The sequence below is a fragment of the Bolinopsis microptera genome, chromosome 5, assembly GCF_026151205.1.
Source record: "Bolinopsis microptera isolate Bmic1 chromosome 5, MBARI_Bmic_1.0, whole genome shotgun sequence".
In the NCBI taxonomy this organism is placed as follows: Eukaryota; Metazoa; Ctenophora; class Tentaculata; order Lobata; family Bolinopsidae; genus Bolinopsis; species Bolinopsis microptera.
The window spans coordinates 22,979,390-22,995,677 of record NC_087076.1 but is presented as its reverse complement, the minus strand read 5'-3'; the positions used below and the strand labels follow the sequence as shown (position 1 = coordinate 22,995,677).

Sequence of the window (16,288 nt, the reverse complement as noted above, 5' to 3'; positions counted from 1 at the left end):
GCTGGGATAGTTGGTCAAGAAGAATAGTAATAACGTTGCATTAGGTAAGTAGTTAGTACATAGTGTAGTGCTTAAATTTACTTGATGTAGTCCGATCAAAATATAGACCTATGATATTTAATTAATTATTACGTAGTACAATAAAATATATTTATTATACAGTAGTATGTACTATGTAAGTGGGTTGGGCTATAAAATGTACTATAAAATGTACTATAAAATGTACTATAAAATGTACTATAAAATGTACTATAAAATGTACTATAAAAATGTACTATAAAAATGTACTATAAAATGTACTATAAAATGTACTATAAAAATGTACTATAAAAATGTACTATAAAATGTACTCTAAAATGTACTATAAAATGAACTATACATTTAAATGTACAATGTAGCAGTATCTCGTCTCTAAACAGGTGTTTACTCACCACACTCCCCAGAGACACACAAACACACGTACCCATGCGTCAAACACCTGTCTCCACAGTTACTGTTACCACGGTTACTGTATCTCTCTCTCTCTACCAATAGTAACTGTCTTTCTACTGAACTACAACACTCGCAGGAGATATCGTATTCCTCCAAATTTACTACAACCAATAACAACTATCCTAGCTATCCTAACTATACCAAATAACACATAACCAGGAGAAAACGACGCGTTGATCCCACTTCTTCAAAATGTAAGATACATATTTTTAAGTAGATTGCTCTACGGGAAGGAGCACTCGTCACGTGATGACTTTTAGAGATGTTATCTGTACGTTTTAATATTAAATTCAAAGTGTCACTCAATTAACTAATCAGAAGTTCAACGTTTTTTAAATGTGCAGATTGCGAAATATCATAACATTATGTGCATATATTATATAAGTTATAACATATTTTACCGTGTACTCCTCATGAGGCTTAAATTCCATAAAACGATAAATCTCTTTGAAAGCCTGTAAAGTGTTGGTTTTCTATTTCAGATAAACTCAGATAAATAAACTCAGATAACAAAATGGAAACTGAACTGGGAAAAAAGGATTCCGAGAATGGAATCCAATGACGTGTAACTAGTAGCTTATAACAAGAAATGCAGTGAAGTAATGAAGTGAGTAGTGAGAATAGGAAACAAAATACCAGAGGCACTCAGAACAAGCCATTAATAGAATGTAGTAGAGGTAGAGGGTACAGCTATAATGTTACCATGGCAACGTTAGATTGCCTGTATAGATTACTTTTAAGTGACACACATTCTATAAATGGTTACAAAATTAACATTTGAAATAAACTTAATCACTAAGAGGCAAGAGCATACTAGGTTTGAGGCAACCATTCGAAAGAAAGAAAAAAAAATACATCTAAGTTCTGTTTACTTGGAGATAAGAGGGAAAGATGATAGTTATCTTTGTAAAACACGTTTAAACTGGATAATCACTGTTGGAGTAACAGTTTCTGCAAAATATTCCGGCACTTGAACTACCTCTGCGATCGCCACGTCAATGTTTTTAAAAACTTGGGATGATATCATCAGATTATGTGGTCGCCAATTCAGTGTATTTAAAATAATTGGCAGGTTTCCAAAAGTAATTAGCATGTTCCCAAAAGATTAAAAAAATGTATGTTAAACTGCACAAAGCTAAATGAGAACCAACATGATGCATGCAGGTGGTAATCCTAAACTATTTCCAGAAACCTGGAGATTAACAGATTTATCCCCTTCAATCCCAATATTTTAGTAACGGAACGTTTGTATCTTTAAATATATTATTATAGCTTTATAATATGATCCATTTCTAAATTTGATCACGTGATAAGATTAGAACTTTGTCCAAATTATAATTCCACCGGTTTTGTCTATTAAAACACTTGCTCTTAAGTTTTTAATTACACATGACATAATATCACGGTTCCACCTATTTCACCCATGATAGCAAAATAAAATTAAGTTATTATGCATACTAACTTTTGATATATAATATTATATGTATCAAAAGTGAATATATCATAAAACATCATGAAAAATAAACAAAACAACAACAAAGTGAAACTTACGAATAGAGACTGTGAGTCCATTTCACCCTTGTACGGCCATACTTCTGATGCCTGAAAACATATTAACTGTATTATTACGGAATAAACAATTTAAATTTAAGCAATGCAAATTTACACAGGGGAGTGAAGTAAGTTGGGTAGGGCTGACTAGTCTGCACTATGTGGGTTCCAGGCAAGGTGCTAGGTTTCTGGGTCACACTTCCAGGTAAGGTGCTAGGTTATTGGTCACACTTCCAGGCAAGGTGCTAGGTTATTGGTCACACTTCCAGGCAAGGTGCTAGGTTATGGGTCACACTTCCAGGTAAGGTGCTAGGTTATGGGTCACACTTCCAGGCAAGGTCCTAGGTTATGGGTCACACTTCCAGGTAAGGTGCTAGGTTATGGGTCACACTTCCAGGCAAGGTGCTAGGTTATTGGTCACACTTCCAGGCAAGGTGCTAGGTTATGGGTCACACTTCCAGGCAAGGTGCTAGGTTATGGGTCACACTTCCAGGCAAGGTGCTAGGTTATGGGTCACACTTCCAGGTAAGGTGCTAGGTTATGGGTCACACTTCCAGGTAAGGTGCTAGCTTATGGGTCACACTTCCAGGCAAGGTGCTAGGTTATGGGTCACACTTCCAGGCAAGGTGCTAGGTTATGGGTCACACTTCCAGGCAAGGTGCTAGGTTATGGGTCACACTTCCAGGCAAGGTGCTAGGTTATGGGTCACACTTCCAGGCAAGGTGCTAGGTTATGGGTCACACTTCCAGGCAAGGTGCTAGGTTATGGGTCACACTTCCAGGCAAGGTGCTAGGTTATTGGTCACACTTCCAGGCAAAGTGCCAGGTTATGGGTCACACTTCCAGGCAAGGAGCTAGGTTATGGGTCACACTTCCAGGCAAGGTGCTAAGTTATGGGTCACACTTCCAGGCAAGGTGCTAGGTTATGGGTTACACTTCCAGGCAAGGTGCTAGGTTATTGGTCACACTTCCAGGCAGGGTGCTAGGTTATGGGTCACACTTCCAGGCAAGGAGCTAGGTTATGGGTCACACTTCCAGGCAAGGTGCTAAGTTATGGGTCACACTTCCAGGCAAGGTGCTAGGTTATGGGTCACACTTCCAGGTAAGGTGCTAGGTTATGGGTCACACTTCCAGGCAAGGAGCTAGGTTATGGGTCACACTTCCAGGCAAGGTGCTAAGTTATGGGTCACACTTCCAGGCAAGGAGCTAGGTTATGGGTCACACTTCCAGGCAAGGTGCTAGGTTATGGGTTACACTTCCAGGCAAGGTGCTAGGTTATTGGTCACACTTCCAGGCAGGGTGCTAGGTTATGGGTCACACTTCCAGGCAAGGTGCTAGGTTATGGGTCACACTTCCAGGTAAGGTGCTAGGTTATGGGTCACACTTCCAGGTAAGGTGCTAGGTTATGGGTCACACTTCCAGGCAAGGTGCTAGGTTATGGGTCACACTTCCAGGTAAGGTGCTAGGTTATGGGTCACACTTCCAGGCAAGGTGCTAGGTTATGGGTCACACTTCCAGGCAAGGAGCTAGGTTATGGGTCACACTTCCAGGCAAGGTGCTAGGTTATGGGTCACACTTCCAGGTAAGGTGCTAGGTTATGGGTCACACTTCCAGGCAAGGAGCTAGGTTATGGGTCACACTTCCAGGCAAGGTGCTAAGTTATGGGTCACACTTCCAGGCAAGGTGCTAGGTTATGGGTTACACTTCCAGGCAAGGTGCTAGGTTATTGGTCACACTTCCAGGCAGGGTGCTAGGTTATGGGTCACACTTCCAGGCAAGGTGCTAGGTTATGGGTCACACTTCCAGGCAAGGTGCTAGGTTATGGGTCACACTTCCAGGTAAGGTGCTAGGTTATGGGTCACACTTCCAGGTAAGGTGCTAGGTTGTGGGTCACACTTCCAGGCAAGGTGCTAGGTTATGGGTCACACTTCCAGGCAAGGTGCTAGGTTATGGGTCACACTTCCAGGCAAGGTGCTAGGTTATGGGTTACACTTCCAGGCAAGGTGCTAGGTTATTGGTCACACTTCCAGGCAGGGTGCTAGGTTATGGGTCACACTTCCAGGCAAGGTGCTAGGTTATGGGTCACACTTCCAGGCAAGGTGCTAGGTTATGGGTCACACTTCCAGGCAAGGTGCTAGGTTATGGGTCACACTTCCAGGTAAGGTGCTAGGTTATGGGTCACACTTCCAGGCAAGGTGCTAGGTTATTGGTCACACTTCCAGGCAAGGTGCTAGGTTATGGGTCACACTTCCAGGCAAGGTGCTAGGTTATGGGTCACACTTCCAGGCAAGGTGCTAGGTTATGGGTCACACTTCCAGGTAAGGTGCTAGGTTATGGGTCACACTTCCAGGTAAGGTGCTAGCTTATTGGTCACACTTCCAGGCAAGGTGCTAGGTTATGGGTCACACTTCCAGGCAAGGTGCTAGGTTATGGGTCACACTTCCAGGCAAGGTGCTAGGTTATGGGTCACACTTCCAGGTAAGGTGCTAGGTTATTGGTCACACTTCCAGGCAAGGTGATAGGTTATTGGTCACACTTCCAGGCAAGGTGCTAGGTTATGGGTCACACTTCCAGGTAAGGTGCTAGGTTATTGGTCACACTTCCAGGCAAGGTGATAGGTTATTGGTCACACTTCCAGGCAAGGTGATAGGTTATAGGTCACACTTCCAGGCAAGGTGCTAGGTTATGGGTCACACTTCCAGGCAAGGTAATAAATTATATGTCACACTTCCAGGCAAAGTGCTAGGTTACAGGTCACACTTCCAGGTAAGGTGCTAGGTTATTGGTCACACTTCCAGGCAAGGTGCTAGGTTATGGGTCACACTTTCAGGCAAGGTGCTAGGTTATGGGTCACACTTCCAGGTAAGGTGCTAGGTTATGGGTCACACTTTCAGGCAAGGTGCTAGGTTATGGGTCACACTTCCAGGCAAGGTGCTAGGTTAGGTCACACTTCCAGGCAAGGTGCTAGGTTATGGGTCACACTTCCAGGTAAGGTGCTAGGTTATGGGTCACACTTCCAGGTAAGGTGCTAGGTTATGGGTCACACTTCCAGGCAAGGTGCTAGGTTATGGGTCACACTTCCAGGCAAGGTGCTAGGTTATGGGTCACACTTCCAGGCAAGGTGCTAGGTTATGGGTCACACTTCCAGGCAAGGTGCTAGGTTATGGGTCACACTTCCAGGCAAGGTGCTAGGTTTTGGGTCATACTTCCAGACAAGGTGCTAGGTTTTGGGTCACACTTCCAGGCAAGGTGCTAGGTTATGGGTCACACTTCCAGGCAAGGTGCTAGGTTATGGGTCACACTTCCAGGCAAGGTGCTAGGTTTTGGGTCATACTTCCAGACAAGGTGCTAGGTTATGGGTCACACTTTCAGGCAAGGTGCTAGGTTTTGGGTCACACTTCCAAGTTCCAGGCAAGGTGCTAGGTTATTGGTCACACTTCCAGGCAAGGTGCTAGGTTATGGGTCACACTTCCAGGCAAGGTGCTAGGTTATGGGTCACACTTCCAGGCAAGGTGCTAGGTTTTGGGTCACACTTCCAGGCAAGGTGCTAGGTTTTGGGTCACACTTCCAAGTTCCAGGCAAGGTGCTAGGTTATGGGTCACACTTCCAGGCAAGGTGCTAGGTTATGGGTCACACTTCCAGCTTTCCAGGCAAGGTGCTAGGTTTTGGGTCACACTTCCAAGTTCCAGGCAAGGTGCTAGGTTATGGGTCACACTTCCAGGCAAGGTGCTAGGTTATGGGTCACACTTCCAGGCAAGGTGCTAGGTTATGGGTCACACTTCCAGGCAAGGTGCTAGGTTATTGGTCACACTTCCAGGCAAGGTGCTAGGTTATGGGTCACACTTCCAGGCAAGGTGCTAGGTTATGGGTCACACTTCCAGGCAAGGTGCTAGGTTATGGGTCACACTTCCAGGCAAGGTGCTAGGTTATGGGTCACACTTCCAGGCAAGGTGCTAGGTTTTGGGTCATACTTCCAGACAAGGTGCTAGGTTATGGGTCACACTTCCAGGCAAGGTGTTAGGTTATGGGTCACACTTCAGGCAAGGTGCTAGGTTATGGGTCACACTTCCAGGCAAGGTGCTAGGTTATGGGTCACACTTCCAGGCAAGGTGCTAGGTTATGGGTCACACTTCCAGGCAAGGTGCTAGGTTATGGGTCACACTTCCAGGTAAGGTGCTAGGTTTTGGGTCATACTTCCAGACAAGGTGCTAGGTTATGGGTCACACTTCCAGGCAAGGTGTTAGGTTATGGGTCACACTTCCAGGCAAGGTGCTAGGTTATGGGTCACACTTCCAGGCAAGGTGCTAGGTTATGGGTCACACTTCCAGGCAAGGTGCTAGGTTATGGGTCACACTTCCAGGCAAGGTGCTAGGTTATGGGTCACACTTCCAGGCAAGGTGCTAGGTTATGGGTCACACTTCCAGGCAAGGAACTAGGTTATGGGTCACACTTCCAGGCAAGGAGCTAGGTTATGGGTCACACTTCCAGGCAAGGTGCTAAGTTATGGGTCACACTTCCAGGCAAGGTGCTAGGTTATGGGTCACACTTCCAGGCAAGGTGCTAGGTTATGGGTCACACTTCCAGGCAAGGTGCTAGGTTATGGGTCACACTTCCAGGCAAGGAGCTAGGTTATGGGTCACACTTCCAGGCAAGGAGCTAGGTTATGGGTCACACTTCCAGGCAAGGTGCTAAGTTATGGGTCACACTTCCAGGCAAGGTGCTAAGTTATGGGTCACACTTGACTATCACGCCCAGGCCCCTACTATGGTAAACAGTAAACCACATTACCCGAGGTTAGGTAAGAGATTTTAGTTCACCGTTTCCAGCATGTCAACAACTTAAAGAGCAGATATACTATTAAATTGGTGAAATATTGCAGTTATAGAGCTGCTAATTGAGGAAGAACCCTAAAAGATAGTTGTAGAGGGGGGGGGGGTCAGAGTAATATCACAAGTTTACATTATTCATTTAATCATTATCCCATAATTGAATTAAAAACGTCTCCGCGCTATAATGGAGCCACCCTGGAATTTAGAATAATTGATCCTTCATATTTTATCGGCACTGTGTACAAGATGATTGATTTCCTTCAACAATGTGACGGCTGCATCAACTTTTACAACTAGCAAACTGGATCGAAGTAGATTTATTGGGGTTCGAAGTAGGAATCCAGATGTATTGGGGTTATTAACTGAAGACAGCCTAAACATTTATCCAGTAAGACTGTCAACCAGCACACAATTAGGGTCAATAAAGTCACGTGATCATAGTCACGTGATGGTCCATAATGCGCACATCACGTGACTTTAGTTACAAAAGCCATTGCAACCTCTTTTGACGGCTCTAATTTTCTTATTCGCAACTGTTCTTACACAGATATGGCTGTAGAAGCTCGACGACAACAAAAATGTCCAAATTCAGTCAAGGAAATATAACCTTACACAAATTATCCTCTTTCTCAAAACATCAAAATATCATAATACCAGGTATTATTAAACATTCCATCTAAATGATTAATTCATCTAGCTGACTAGCGGCTCCTCTACAGAATTAGAATAGATCTCTACCGCCCCCGGCCCCCCCCCCCCCCCCACCACGACCCGCAATGTTGCACAAATTCATTTGAAATGAGGGGTTAAATTAGTAGGAACGATATTATGAACGAATGAACTACAGCTTGAACAATAAACAGATGTAACCAACGATTTACAATTAAAACGAATGCACTGTCAATATAACCATTGTTATTGGTAACCATGGTAACGTCTCCTGAAATTACAATCAGGTGGCCTAATTTTGGCCAATTTTCAACGGTTATTTCTGTATTATATCTCCAATTGTACACGGAATTCTCTGACATAACACAATTCAGTACCATGAAACGTATACACACCACAATACGTAATGCATGGCCTCAAACGGTCTGTGCCTTCATCATAACGGTAAATCTAACGACGTTTCAACTTCACTCCAAAACTGATAATGTGGAAACGGACATACAATAAATCATTACGATAAGTACAATCATATTGAACCGGAAGTTAACAATCAACACTATTCAATACCAGACACTAGACACAGTGTACACTTACCCTGGAGAGGGAAATGTTTATTAAGCAGGAGCTTTGAAAATACTTGTGTAAATCAGCTGACTTACCCCTTTGGTCTTGGAGGAGCCCTTGAAGGAGTTATTCCAAGACCTCCTCAGTGAATCTAGACTGTAAGACTTGTTCGGAGCGCTAGTCATTAACTAGAATGAGAACAGATGTTATTAACTAGAGGGAGAAAATTTGTCATAAAATTTGTTATAAAATATTAACTTGAGTGAGAAATTTTTTTATAAAATTGAGAGAGCAGAGGATGTGATTGAAACTTTAGAGTGATAACTGTCTTGTGTTTGAGGATGTAAAAAATATAGTATGGATGTGACTGTTAAATTGAGAGTCATAAAGACTTGATCGATGATCATTAATCAGATTATATAATATAAAGTAAGCATGAGCAGGAATTTGTAGATCAATCATAATATAGTAATTGTAAGGATGAAACTTTGCAGGTTGATACTTTTGGAGCTTTATCATAAGGCATGATTATAACAAATTCTAATTTACAAGAATTTGATTAAATTTTGAGCATCGATTGATTCTAATTGATTTTAATTGATTTTAATTGATTTTAATTGATTAAGTCAATCAATTAAAATCTTATCTCGTGTCTTCATAATTTATTTTAAATAATTAAATATTCTCAGTAAATATTTTCATTTTACTGTACAACTTCTTATACAGCAAGAAACCAGATGCAAAACTAAACAAACAAGATGTGCATTGTGGAATCATCCAAAGAAAATCAAACTCTGTGCAAGTCATTCTGAGGTATCAACACCTCAGAAATTCCGGCCATGCTATAAAGATCTGTATTTTAAATTTCATTCTCATTGACTAACTTGTTCTTCTGCCATCTTTACTTCCTGCCCAGACATATCAATTTGCCTACTACTGCTGGTCAAACTGTAGGAAGCTCTTGTGGTGCCATATATCCTGTTTGAAAGCGTTTTTTGAATTGTTTTTGTAAGCTGCACTGTCTTTACAACAGAAATAATCAAAAGTAACACCCATCAATCATCTTTGCTGACATAAGCTTAAAAGGCCACATTGGTATTGATTCATTCTAAATAATTAACCAACCATTCATTATAGTGAGAGCAATTGGTATGGCATAAAACTTTCTGACTGAAAAGCAATATTGAGCATGCAACATTAATATCTACACAAAGAGGTAAAAAAGAACCTAAATCTATTTATTGGCCCATAAAGGAGTGTTTTCCTACCTCAGATGTAAGGGGCAAGATTAAGAAAGCTGAGTCATACATACATGTATATGTTATTCTGTTTGCTATGGAAACACCCTGCTGCAGCAAAATTTGTGCAATTGCCATGTTTTGAGAGAAAATAGAATGAAATAGATTAGAAGAGAATAAAGTAACCAACATGGATAGTTTCTCCCCACTGTTGTGTTATACCAGAACTGTTTGATTTTGGTTTTTCAGCAGTTGTGAGAGCAACAGGTTTTAGCAGAAACGTGACTTAGCAGCAAGTGTTTGCTCATAACGCACAGTTATCTCTGAGAGGTCCCTGTATAAGTGGCCTTGTAGAAGTTGAGTACATAAAGTCTTGCAGGATTCCCATGAGTTTCCAAATATGTGGCCCTGTGAAAGTTAGATGTATACAGCCTTGCGGGACTCCCATGAGTTTCTTATGAGGTAGATGGTACTTTCAGAGGTACCAATGTGGCAGGAAACCAGGGCTCATGCTGCCGCTGAGCTAAAGCAGTAGAGGGGATGGCGGCTTCTCTAGGATCTAACACGTCCTGAAGCAGACCAACACTATGTCCCAACGCACTGGTGTTGGGATGTCTGCCCCCGGTGCCTGTCCGGGTCAATAAAGCAGTTAAGCATCATGTATGTTATGTTGAGCATTCTCAACCAACAAATGTGGGAACTCCCACGAAAGACCAAAACAGATCTAAAGAGACACTTAACAACATTGGAAAATAGACTTCAATTTGTTTATATAATTTATAAAGCGTATATTATTGCCCACGTTAAGGGGCCTGTTAATAATTTATTAAATTATTAGCTATTTTAGATTTAATAATAATAATAATTACAGCACGGTATTTGTAATGGTCGAAGTTCCTAATACTCGCCAAAGATGGTTCCTCTCCAGTCAATCGTAGGAGAGGAGAAAGCTAAACAAAAAATTAGGTGGCTACATTTAGTTTTGATTTTATATTAGTAGGTCCTAGATTTTATCCCTGTTGCATTAAAGTTTTAAGAGTATTCTCCTTAAAATATTTTAATGCAGTCACCCAGATTGCAGATAAGTTTTATAACAGAACACTTCAATAAAGACAGTCTCTCAGATAAGTTTTATAACAGGACACTCCAATTAAGACACATACTCTGCCCACAATAAGGGGCCATAATTGGTTTAATTGTGTAACTGTTTACAATGATTATATCAGGTCTCAATAAGAGGTCTCAACTGCCTAGCTTAGGCATCAAACCTTGGCAATCGATAATTTATTATTTTGGGCCAAGTAAAAGTTCGCAGCTTTAACTTTGCATATTCCTGTGCTCTGATTGGCTGGATTGTCACGTGAAACCAATAAGCTTTATACTTGGAACAAATATTTTTATATATACATAGTTTAACGGGTGATAAAAAAAAATATTCAAACAATATACACATAATATAGCAATGACCCTATATAAAATTCTGTAAAAATGGTACAAATTTAAAAACTGAGGTAAAAATAAAAATAAAACCCTTTGTAATAATATATATAAAATCCACTAAATCACATCACAACAAAAAGCAGTTTAGACCCCCATCCAACTAGAGCACTCCATGACCTTTTAGGGTTTAAGAGTGTTGATCGGGTGATACTCCTAAAATGTTTGTTCCAATTTGGGGTGTGTCCTGGTAGGTTGTAAACCTACAAATACATAGTATAAGGAAGTTAATGTAAATTTATTATCTTGTTAGTTTTAATATATGCTTTTGTTAATGATTGGGTTAGAGTTAGGGTTGAAATTATATAAGAGGATTACGGTTTTGATAAATTGTTGACGGCCAGCTAGAGAACAAATTGAAAAAATTACGTGACAGCTAATAGCAATAGCGCGCGACTGCGAGTTTATATTACTTGTGAAACAACAATTGTATTTTACTTATAATCTATACTTGACATACGTTACATGCCACTTTTCGCGCGTATTGGGATACGTAACATGTATCAAAGGTATACCAATGTACTTTTTATGCTGATTTTAAGTAAAATTTATTACTTAGTATTGAGTATAAAAATCATTTTTTGAAGAGTTATGAGAAAATAACCATTTTTGTCAAACGCGCGCACGTGACAAGCTTGTAAAACGATATTTTAGCTGTTTATGCTTTAGGATTCGACTCAGTTATGGTTTCAAAGTAATTTTGATGTTAATATAAAAATTTGAAGTACAGATTTGTTTGATTGACGATGTCAACCCTTCCAGATCGTTGCTCTGCAAGGCAAAGCAACGATCTTGTCATGTCTATGCGAAGCATGAATGCTTGTTTGCGCGGCGCGTCGAAGCGGCGAAGTCCTCCAAACAGATTTGTGCACTTTAATTTTAAATATACTTACCGCATAAAAATCAAAATTAGCATTTACAAATATACACAGAACGGTCCAAATTTAATCGCCACCGAGGTGCATCTCACCAATCTAACGAAGGTTGCGAAAAGCATTATTGGATGCGCGGCGCGGCCTTATCTGGGGACACCAGGATTTTATCACACTCATTATGTACAATATTTTCTGTCAAGGAATTTTTTATCACACTCATTATGTACAATATTCTTTGTCAAGGATTTTTAAAATTATTGTAATTCAAATGATATAAGCTATAATCATAATGACAATAATAGTTGTCATAATGTTAAAAACAAACTGTTGAAACATGACATCAGCCAACTTAATATAAGCCACATGTGCGATGTGGGAGTAGGTTACTAGACAGTGTTATTGTTACTCACTTTGTATCCAAAAGGACTGACCATCGCCGATATGCGGTGGAAAGAAATAGAAACAAATCCAATCCAGAAAGCCAAGAACACAATACAATGAACGATGTAAAACAATGTAATGAATAATAAAGTCATTTCCATGTTCCAGCTGTTGAAAGTGTTGAAACCCTGTTCTTGGGTTAATTAAATAACAAATAATACTCAATTATTATAAATACAAATTAGATGAATAAAGAGGTTATACAAATCTTGTGTCAAAAGTAACCTTGTTACTCTACAATGTACTCTCTTAAATAGTGAATGATTGATATGGTGTGACTCAGTAACTCACACTACTCTGCTCTGACTAATAGTTAAAACACATTTCAATACTAAACTAAACAATGTCTTTTTTACTATTAGATTAAACTACTATTAAATTAAAACTACTACTCCTGATGATGATGTTCTTCTTACTATATGAGGTACTTCTGAATGATGAGGACTTCAACTAAACTGGAACTGATAACTATAATAAAAACCCTGGGGGAAAACTACCGTGAGTAAAGTGAAAGGTAATCCACGTGAAACTATAAATGAAAGTGAAAGAGGAAGCGGGAACTCCTAGACTAAACTACTAAACTATAACTATAAACTACTTACCACTCTTTCCACGTCACAGAACACAGATAGTATCTGTCGACTGGAATCTGTGGGATCACTAAAACAACGTCACTCCTCTCCCTTCTGCTACGCTAGAGTCTGGAGTCGACAACGTCACTCCTCTCCCTTCTGCTACGCTAGAGTCTGGAGTCAACTAAACACTGGACACTCCTCTCTCTTCTGTTACTTCAACTAGAGTCTGGAGTCGAGCCTTGTCTGCCTTCTGGAGTCCCTTTACCCCAACACTGTATATACAATCACTGGAACTAAACCTTTGCTAAAGTGAGATACAGGGTTAGTAATATGAAGTACAAAAACAAGCTACAAATAGAATTAAGATTCTAACAGAAAGTCTTGATCTTGAATCTTTTTGTGTTCTGGATTTGTCTTGCCTCTCTTTCTTTTAGTCCTTTCAGTCCTTTCTTGTTTCTACAAAGTGATGTCAAACCTTTTCGATATAAATTACGGTCGAAATGCTTAAAATTACACTGTATTACTTGTTAAATCTATTAATGGATGTCTGACTTAAATGTGACAGATTTGGCAATAACCACTATATTGATGTAAGGATGCTGGATACGTAATACAAAACATAATATATGGAACATATACAACAGCAAGACAGCTAGATTATAGATTAATGATAATAATTGTCAAATGTCGTTATATATTATATAACAGTTATAAATGTTCAATAGTTGTAGAGCGACTTCAAGAGTAGTGGTCCACAGGGGTCCGAAAAAGCCGTACAGGCACTTGGGTCCTTATCCTTGTCACTAATCTCAATTGGATTCGGTTTACACAAAGCATGAACATTTAGACGTACACATTGACACGATATTTATTAGAAAGCAAAAAGTATAAAATAATACGTGCGTGCGCGGCCTGAGCCGCGCCGCATAAGAACGGATGCGTGCAGGGGCTGGAGTTGGGAGTACGCTTGTATGTAAATTAATGAAATGTTGCATTGTAAATATTTAGAATTGACGATATATTTTGATCTAAAAGTAAATTTTACAAAGCTGGCTTTGGATTTAGGTAAGATTATAATTTATTTAAAAAAAAAACCACGGATAATTTTAAATTTATTTCTATTTGTCGTATAATCATAAACAATTTAATCATGTTTTTAAGAATGCGCGGCTTTGGCGGCCAGTTATTGACTTATACATTAAATTGAATTTTAAATAGAAATGTGAATATATTAAAATTTAAAACTTTCAAAACGGAGGCTTATAAATATTATTATATTATGATTGTAAAATAAAGGATAAAATTTTAAATTTGTTTCAAAAAAAAAAAAAAAAAAAAAAGTTTTGTCCATATTCTGACCTTATTGCAACATGTAGTATGCCGGTAAATTTAGAGAAATTTAGCTTATGATAAAAATAAATTTTATGAATTCAATGTAATACATCTTTCAGATTGTCATAACAAATGCATTCCAAATGTGAATGCCTATTTCTTCAAGGAAAAGTGGAGTCTTTAGATGAACTTGCTTCAGTTACCCGAAGAGGTTCTATTGGCTGTTGCCAATTTTCTTCCCATTTCTGACTTGCTTTACTTCTCATCGACATGTAAATGTTTTAGAAGAATATGCTTTCCTTTGTATCAAAATTTATCACTTGTGTTACCAAATTGTGATGTTGATGCTTGTTTTGAAACATGGATTGGATGGCATCAATTCAAAGTTGTATTAAATCTTAGCAAAGGGATTCCATTCTATGAACAAGGGCCTGTTTTTGAACTTGTTAGGCATTGTACGGAGCTCATCATTGTGAATGGTACCAAAAACTGGGAAGTAACTGTATTTCCTGCCATTATTGAGTGCAACATCAGATCAGTTCTTATAAAAAACAGCTTATGCCACATAGAACAGCTTTACCAAAAGTGTCCATATGACTTATTATTCGAAAAGTCTCAACTTGTCTACTGTGTTAAAGAAGACCGATCTACGTATCAGAAGTCCATTAAGATAGATAAGTTATGTAAAAAGGAATCATTCAAAGTTAGCAATTGTATCAATGTGTCTGAAAATACTAAGCGTATTGATGATGATGTGCTTAATGCAATGTTGTGTGTCCAGCATGATCAATGTATCTTCTCACTGTCATATCTTAATTTGGATGGCACGAATATTTCAGATCAAAATGTATTCATGATTTCCAACTGTTATCCTAATATTGTGACCTTATCATTGAAGAATTGTTCAAACTTGTCTGGTAGTATTATGAATGCAATTGGGAGAATGTCTAGCCTAAAGAGCTTGTGTGTTGCAGGATTAAGGGATTTAAAAAGTCTGGTTCAGCTATCAAGTTTGCATCATCTTCGAAGTCTGGATGTCTCAAATTGCAAACAGCTGAACGATATCACAGGGTTAATGGAGATAATTAACAATTTTGAAGTTTTAAAGTTATCAGGAATTCCAGCTTCCCTTGAAATATTGTCTGTGTTTGATCTACAAAATCTTAAGGAGTTAGATATACAGAGCTGCTACCAGGTGTCAGATGCCTTATTAGGAAGGTTGAAGCTTCCAAATTTGTGCTCATTAAACCTCAGCAGTTGTGTCCGTGTCACTGATAAGATGTTACGAAATGTAATATTATGCAGATCAGATCGTCTTCTTAATGTGAACCTGTCTTGGCTGAAGAAAATAACTCCTTCATTTTTTGAGGAAACTTCAATGGCATCAAAACTATTCTGGCGGGTAGAAAAGCTTATTCTATGTAACATGAATATCAATGATAATTGTTTATCAATTATTCAATCCTGCAAACCTTTATCGTTGCATACACTTAATGTTGGTTTGTGTAAAGAAATATCGGACAATGGCTTGCTTAAGATCGCCCAAATTCCGACTATAAAAGATTTGGATTTGTCTCATCTCTGTAAAATAACAGACCTTGGATTGAAGATTCTTGCCAATCGACTTTACAGACTGAGAGAATTGAAGATTACAGGGTGTATTGGAATTACTGATAAAGGGATTGATTCTTTAAAGGTTTGTAAACGTTTACATACCTTAGAGTGTGCTCAATGCTGCAAGATAACTAATAAATCTGTTGAGGATCTATCAGAAACTTTGCTCAAACTTCGAAATGTGGCATTTGTAAAGAAAATCCATGTGGTATTGTAAATCTTTGGGTTGTTTGGAAAATCTTATAATATGGTTTGTTAAGTTTTTAAAGGAGCACAAATCTTTCAACAGTGACCCTGTGATCCACCCAAGTTTATAGGTATTAAAATTCATTTGATACTGTGTGCGTTCATATTTTAAAGTTCAGCATAGTTTTGTAAATATTTTTGTACATTAAAATTAAAAATGTACAGTCTGTTTGATAATCAATAATTTGTAAATAATTGTTACTTGTTAACTTGTAAATTTCATATTATATTTGTTGAACTTTTATTGAATTGTGCTGAATTGTGTTGAATTTCTTTCACTCAGATGATGGTATCATGCTTCAACTAAATTAATCAAGCAACATGCTCTCTCACAGCAGCTTTCAACTAAAAGGCTGTCCCGCTTCT

General features: G+C 39.0%; 2 protein-coding genes across 7 annotated transcripts in view; one reads left to right on the top strand and one right to left on the bottom strand.

Annotated features, from left to right (window-relative positions):
- LOC134814998 (multiple C2 and transmembrane domain-containing protein 1-like) overlaps positions 1-9,084 on the bottom strand; it is a 61,950-nt gene extending 52,866 nt beyond the window's left edge. For 4 of the 6 annotated variants that reach the window (XM_063823407.1, XM_063823410.1, XM_063823412.1 and 1 more), the window contains exons 1-2: positions 8,200-8,292; positions 2,044-2,094 (exon numbers count right to left, since the gene is read on the bottom strand). The gene's annotated coding sequence lies outside the window, so the exon portion shown is untranslated. Of the gene's footprint in view, positions 1-2,043; positions 2,095-8,199; positions 8,293-8,988 lie in introns of those variants that run through there. The other 2 variants (XM_063823420.1, XM_063823422.1) reach the window with 1 other exon arrangement.
- A 5,097-nt stretch (positions 9,085-14,181) lies between these two features.
- Positions 14,182-16,167, top strand: LOC134815253 (F-box/LRR-repeat protein 14-like). The gene has a single exon (XM_063823768.1). It carries the CDS (start codon positions 14,247-14,249, stop codon positions 15,891-15,893), a length of 1,647 nt encoding a protein of 548 aa, XP_063679838.1. The 5' UTR covers positions 14,182-14,246; the 3' UTR covers positions 15,894-16,167.
- The last annotated feature ends 121 nt before the right edge of the window (positions 16,168-16,288 follow it).

Excerpts from the sequence above, each read along its gene's own strand:
- LOC134815253 (XM_063823768.1), top strand. The coding sequence starts at position 14,247 with ATGAACTTGCTTCAGTTACCCGAAGAGGTTCTATTGGCTGTTGCCAAT.